The sequence below is a fragment of the Castor canadensis genome, chromosome 6 (genome assembly GCF_047511655.1).
Source record: "Castor canadensis chromosome 6, mCasCan1.hap1v2, whole genome shotgun sequence".
Classification (NCBI taxonomy): domain Eukaryota; kingdom Metazoa; phylum Chordata; class Mammalia; order Rodentia; family Castoridae; genus Castor; species Castor canadensis.
The window spans coordinates 9,203,261-9,210,599 of record NC_133391.1 but is presented as its reverse complement, the minus strand read 5'-3'; the positions used below and the strand labels follow the sequence as shown (position 1 = coordinate 9,210,599).

Here is a 7,339-nt window from a genome sequence, read left to right as displayed (position 1 = left end):
TGCATAAAAAGTAAATTATACATTTAATGGGTACCATGTTATATATTCATTTGAATTTCCAGGTGAACACGGTTATCTTCTGCAAAATAATGCTACCTACTTCTTACTTTCCATTCTTTCTTTATAACTAGTTTATGGCATATATAATAGGCTAAAAAATTCCAGATGGATATTAAATTCTCGTGTTATTTAAATTATGGTCTTTATTGTGATGCATGCTGTTTTTGTCACCGTGAGTATGTACTATAGTTTAAGTCAGTTTTAATGTAGCATTGTCATTCTTGCTTCTTAAATGTTTTGTTGATTACAATTTGTAATTTCTGGACAATTTTTTGTGTCTATGTTTCATGGATATTTTTGTATTATTTCCTTTTTTGTTTTATCCTTTTCTGGTTTTGTTAACAGGTTAATACTGGATTGGTAGGATGTATTCAGGTTCATTGTTTCCCTTTCAATTTACAGGATTGTTTGAGAACCATTGGTGTTATTTCTTTTTTTAAGTTCTGTGAGAATTTAGCAGTGTATCAATCCAGTCCTGGGTGTTACTTTATTGGGAAGTGTTTTAGTGCTTCATGTCATTAAGCAATATAAATCTGTTTGGGTGTTTTAGATTCTATTCTTCCTATTTGTTTGAACTTACATGCCTGGTAATTTATCCATTTTGTCAAATTGTCAAATTTATTTTAGTACCCTTTTCAAAGTATCCTCTATTGATCCTCTGGATTTCAGTGATACCCAAAATTCTAATATCCACTTTTTCATCTTTCCTTTTATTTACTAAATTCTTCTCTCTCTTTTATGGGAGAATAAGTATGAATACGGGATTGTCAATCTTGTTTTTCTTGGAAAGTTCCAAGTTCTTTTGTTTATTTATTCATTCATTCATATGTGCATACATTGTCTGGGGCATTTATCCCCTCTGCTCCCCATACCCTTGCTTTCCCTCCACAACCCCGTCACTTCCAGGCATAATCTGTTCTGCCCTCTTTTCTAATTTTTGTTGAAGAGAAGACATAAGAAGTAATAAGAAAGACATAGCACTTTTTCTAGTTTGTGATAAGGATATCTGTATAGAGAGATTCCTATCATTGCTTCCACGCACAAGTGTATTACAACCCAAATTGATTCATCTCTTCCAGACTCATTCAGTACTTTCCAGTCACCTCCCATAGTGATCTCTGTTATTTTAAGGTTACTGTATTCGCTCTTCTGCAGTGGGCATATCACACACTTTCAAGTTTTGGGTTTCCTACCTTTCTGTGTTCCTCCTGTATGTTTCCTCCCCTTAGCATGTGACCCATGTCTAGTAATATTACTGCATTTGTTTTAGATATAAAGTCTGCATATGAGGGAGAACTTATGATTTTGGTTATCAGTCCTTTGTCTGATTATAGCTAGCAAATATTTTCTCCCACTCTGTGGGTGATCTCTTCAGTTTAGAGTCCATTTCTTTTGTTGTGCAGAAGGTTTTAATTTTGTGAAGTCTGATTTGTCCCTTCTTTCTCTTAGTTGCTGAGCTGCTCGGGTTCTATTAAGGAAGTTGTTGCCCATACCTATTGCTTCCAGAGTATTCCATGCACTCTTCTGTACTAACTTCAGAGTTTTGGGTCTGATATTAAGGTCCCTTGATCCATTTTGAGTTGATAATAGTACAGGGTGCTAAACATGTATCTAGTTTCAGTTTTCTGCAGACTGATACTACTCTTCCCAGGAACATTTGTTGAAGAGGCTGTCTTTTCTCCATCATATTTTTTTGCAACTTTGTCATAAATAACGTGGGCATAGCTGTGTGGATTCATATCCTGGTCCTCTATTCTGTCTAGTGGTCTTCAATTCTGTTTTTGTGACAGTACTATGTTGTTTTCATTGCTATTGTTTTTTAATATAGTTTGAAGCAGGTTTCAATTGACTTAATCCCATAAAAGGTATTTACAGAATCCCAAGAAAGAGCTTCACATTTTGGGGTCCAATGGTGAAACAAGAATGAGACAAAAATGCTCAATGTAACAATTTCCAATACACCTTATGCTGGGATTCAGGCCAAGACAATACTGTCAGTAAAAGAAATGAAAGCATTGTTTATGAATTAATTTATTGATTGATTCATGGTTCCAGAGTCAAAACTCAGAACCTTGGTCTTACTAGGCAAGTGCTCTACCACTTGAACTATAATCCCAGTCCTTTTTTGCTTCAGTTAATTTGTAGATAGATACATGCTTTTCCTTGCACTGTGATGGGCCTAAAGAGCAGCCCACAAAACTGGGAACACAGGTGCCAACAGCACTCCAAGCTTATTTGCTGACAGGGGATCTGAGTGTTTCCCTAGCTGGCCTTGAGATGCAATCCACCCTGTCTTTACCTCCTGAGTAGCTTGGATTTCAGCCTTGGTCCCGTGCACCAAGAATAAAGATAATTTTCAGAAACAGAACACATGACATGAATATGTTCATAAGGTAGTGTTCATATATAATTGTGAAATTCACCTTGAATTTACTTGTGATGGAATATGAGGTTAATGTGTATGAATGTATTATATTCTGCATAGCAGTTATAAGTCCTAACTGAATTTTTTAAACATTGACATTTACTATATCTTAATGTATATACTACCTAGGGATAAAAATCATGATTGTTTTGAAAGACTCTTGACATTAAAAAAATACATAGAATAATGACAAATAGACTGGAGTTAGTGCAGGTTGAAATATGATAGTGGGAGGACAAATTCACACAGGAAATATGCCAGAACCCTACAAATAAATGTACTGATTCAGTGCAAAGGTACTCCAAACTAGAACATGCATATGGTGAAAATGACAATGAGATGCAGGATGTTGTGACTTCTTCACCCACTTAAAAAGTGTTATTGATCGCCTCTACTTCAGGGAATTCATTAATTATCTATGTCATAATAAAAGGGAACATAATTCTAAATAAATTTGAGGGTTTTATGAATAAAACCAGGTCTAATTTACAGAGGTTTAATTTGGTGAGCTAGGCATAACTTTGGTGTTTTTGAAAATTAAAAAATGGTTTCATGAATATGTCAGATAAGTTAAGGAAGTTAAAGTAACTTTGTTGGTGCTACAATAACAAAAATGGGAAGTGTTCATTTGGAATTATTTGCTGTGTAGAATTCATTTTTATCTAAAAGAACAGAAGAGGAAAAGTTTACCATTGTGCTGTAGGGGAGGCGTGAAAACTGAACCTTGACTAATGGTAACCTGCACTCCTCACCAGACATGGATCAGTGTGTGAAGTGTGCAGATCATCAGTATGCCAACCGAGACCAAAACCATGGCCTTGAAAAATCTGTGACCTTTCTGGGTTATGAAGATCCCTTAAAATGATTCTGGCAGGCAAGGCTGTGTTCTTCTCTGTACTCATAAATGTTGCTCTTGTGACCTTTTGTGAAACACTGAGACACTACCATTGTGAAGGCCAATAACAGGGTTCTCAGCTACATCCTGCTCATCTCCCTCACCTTCTGCTTTCTCTGTTCCTTGTTCTTCATTGGCTGTCCTTGCATGGCCACCTGCATCCTCCAGCAGACCACATTTGGAATTGTGTTCACAGTGGTTACTTCACCGTCATGGCCGGAACTCTCACTGTGATTCTGGCTTTTAATATCACATCTCCTGGGAAAAGGATGAAGTGGCTGTTGGTATCAAGGACACCTAACTACCTTATTCCCATCTGCACACTAATCCAACTGACTACCTGTGGAATCTGGCTTGGAACCTCTCCACCCTTCATTGACACACACACAAACTCGGAACATGGCCACATCATCATCGTGTGTAACAAGGGATCAGTTGTGGCCTTTTACTGCATCCTGGGATACCTAATTTTCCTGGCTTTTGGGAGCTTCACTGTGGCTTTCCTAGCAAGGAACCTTCCTGACACATTCAGTGAAGCCAAGTTCCTGACGTTCAGCATGCTGGTGTTCTGTAGTGTCTGGATCACCTTCCTCCCTGTCTACCACAGCACCAAGGGAAGGGTCATGGTGGCCGTGGAGGTCTTCTCCATCTTGGCCTCCAGTGCAGGGATCTTAGGCTTCTTCTTTGGTCCCAAGTGCTACATTATTTTGTTAAGGCCAGAGAGGAACATTCTATATGGCTTCAGGAATAAAACCCATTCCACGTACAACCAGGCTTCTGAAGGTTAAATTCACGTGTATATTAAACAAAAATCAAAAATAAAACTAAACCATTCTGATAGTTAGATATGAGATTAAATCTTGTGGTTTACTTCAGTCTACTGAAAACTCATGGTACTTCTTCTATCAGGATTAGAATTTCTATACGTTGCATTTCTCATTTTCAACATTTGATTGCATTGTGATGTTGTTATTCACATTGTGTTATTGATTGTGCAATCAACCCTGCAAATATTACTGGCTTATACTTCTAATCTCCACAATGATGTTTTCTGCCTGTTGGTATTTATAGTTACTTTCCTCAATTTTCAGATTATATGAAATTCAGTGTCCCTGTGTTTTCGACTCCCTTGATATATTTCATTGAATCTTTTGGTAATTGTGGAAAATTCCATTCCTGGTGTTTTCCAGGCATCACTACACCTCATGACCCACACCACCATCCATTTTTGCATTTGTTATTTTTCAGATAGTATATCACTTTATTCCTTGTCCTCCACCCTCCTATCAGTGCCTGCCTGCATAGTGAGGAAATAGGCACAGTTTGCTTATAAAGGAAAATGCTTCAAGTTCTAATCAAAGTGACAACCAGAGAGTTCTTTTTTAATGACACACTGCCTCATTTCTGTAAATTGATGTTACCTTGATGTAGCATATAAATTAGTTCTGTAAACACAGAATTGAGGACTATACTGAGCAACAAGAAATATGGTCTTCTAAAAGGGAAATGCAGTACGGAGCCCCTGGAAGGTTAGCTCAACTGGAAATTGGTCACTGAGAGTCCTGAGTTCTTACATTCTTGTAGGGATACTGGAGCAGTGGCCATGATTCTTCTTTTTCAGGGTTTGGTATTTTCCCATGGGTGGTGTTTGTCATGCTTCTGCAGCTAAGCTTTCTTTCCCAGTGTGGAGCTGGGGGCTGGACCCAGTGTCTTGAGCACTGCAGTTGAATGTGTGACTCCTGAGCTACAACCCCCAGTACAGTGATGACAAAATACACCACAATAGTTATGTCCACCCTCCCTAAATTTTGTGAATACCTCAACTGAAAGTACAGAGACTAATTTCATCCAACTAAAAACTTGACTTTAGGAGTCAAAGCCAGGACACTTGTCCCTATTGTCACCTGGGGCATGGAGCCAACAGAGTGTTCATTCACACACACACACACACACACACACACACACACACACACACACACACTTTGAACAAATAGTTATGGAGGTTGAGAAGTACCAAATGTACCTACCACCAGCAAATTGGAAACCAGGTGAGCACATGGTGTAAATTCCAGTCCAAAAACTCGCTCAGATCCAACAGCAAGAGTCAAATTTGTACAGGACAATGGAAGGAAGGATAAATACAATTTGTAACCAATGCCTGTCAGGCAAGGACAACATGTTACTTAGCCCTTTTGATCTACCCTGGTCTTGAACTGATTAGACAAGGCCCACCCCCACTAAAAGGGCCAACTTCTTTTCTCATTCAGTACTTTCATATATTCATATCACTCAGAAACAGCCACACTTAGAATAGTGCTTGATCAACTATCTGGGTACTCAGTGGAGCATGCACATGTCACATAAACTAAACTTTCAAAAGGCCCTTAATTGTGTTTGACTATGAATAAAAACTCTTGCCAACCTCAGATTACTGAAGAACTGGAGGCAGGTGCTGTGATAGTCTTTCCCCAAGGAGGATAAGAAGGTGCGGTGTCACAGCTCATTTCATGAAGTCCTCAACTAGAGGGGCACATGTGCCTCTTATATCTCTTTTAGAACACGCTGGCCTTTTCATTAGATTAGCTAACCCTTCCCTGAAAAAGTGTTTAGTTTGCTCTCTAAACTGCACCAATTTTAGTTAATTAATTGCAAACTAAATGTTGTAGGTGTCATAAGAATTTATCAATAGCATTAGGTAAATAAATCCTTCAGGAAGAAATTCCATGAAATTCTTTGATAATTTATAAAGCAGCTCTGAGAGAGAGGTGATTAAGATACCTAAGGCATGCTTGGGTTGTTGGTGTAGACTGGATCAGGAGAGCAGGGGCCACTGTCCCAACCTACATCAGTCTTGAATGCCAATCTCCCTCTTCTGCCACATCAAATTCCCTCCATATGACAAAAACATGCACTGGAGCCCCAGGTAAGATCCTGTCCACATTACCTCACTCACAACTCACTCTCCTGTGATTGCTACCTGGTGTGTCTCTGCCTCAGGTCCTTGGCACTTTCTCTTCCCTCTACCTGACTCGTGAGAGGAAGAATTAGCCAGGTTTCCCAGCCAGGTGCAGGATGCCCCCTCTCCTCAGGTGATTCTCAGGGAAGGGTGGAAGGCTGAGGGGGACATTTAGTGACCTGGACATTGGTGAACTCAATTTTTAAATGTTACAGTCATTTCAGGAGCTCTTTGTGCCCAGAATTTCAACTTGATTTCTGTAAGTATTTCTATATAATTAATTTAAATTTATTTTTTATGTCCTGCAATGACTTTTTTAGTATTGTTGGGTCTTTGTTTGTATTGTCTTGTTATTTATTTTTGCATTTGTTCATGCCTCTTTCACTTCATTGTCATTCTTATAATCATTTGTAAATTCCTTGTCTGAGATTTCTTCCTCTTCACTCTTTGTGCATGTGAAGGAAGGCTAAAAGATGGAAGTTCAGAAGGTGAATATGGTTAATGTACTCTCCATACAAAATGAATATAGAATTTTTAAGCTTGCTGAAGCCACCATACAAAGGTGATTAGAGAAAAAATCAGAAAAAGAAAGGACATGAACCAATGCAGTTTATAATACATAAAAATTTGGAGAGTCACAAGCAAAGTCCCTTTGCAAACATTAAATTTCATTTTATCTCATTTACAAAATTGAAGACAAGGAGGATGGAAAATGACTTTCCTGGGGATTTGGTACTAGTGGGTGGGGGGAGGGCTTAGGGAAAGGCATGGAAGGGTGACTATAGTGCAAACAGTATGTACATATGTATGGAAATTGACAAATGAGACTTGTTCAACCTATTTCCAGAACGTGTGGGGGAGGGGTTGAAAAACACAATGATGGAGGATGTGAATTCAGGTATGATAAATTTGATATATTGTAAGAACAATTGTAAATCCACAATGTACACCAATCCAGAACAACAGAAAAATAAAAATTAAATTAAAAACATTCTTTGTCACA

The 7,339-nt window shown here is 38.3% G+C and overlaps 1 protein-coding gene across 1 annotated transcript; it reads left to right on the top strand.

The window, feature by feature from the left end:
* The first annotated feature begins 3,592 nt into the window (after positions 1-3,592).
* Positions 3,593-4,168, top strand: LOC141424257 (vomeronasal type-2 receptor 116-like). Its single transcript, XM_074077817.1, has one exon. It carries the CDS (start codon positions 3,593-3,595, stop codon positions 4,166-4,168), a length of 576 nt encoding a protein of 191 aa, XP_073933918.1.
* The last annotated feature ends 3,171 nt before the right edge of the window (positions 4,169-7,339 follow it).

Excerpts from the sequence above, each read along its gene's own strand:
- LOC141424257 (XM_074077817.1), top strand. The coding sequence starts at position 3,593 with ATGGCCGGAACTCTCACTGTGATTCTGGCTTTTAATATCACATCTCCT.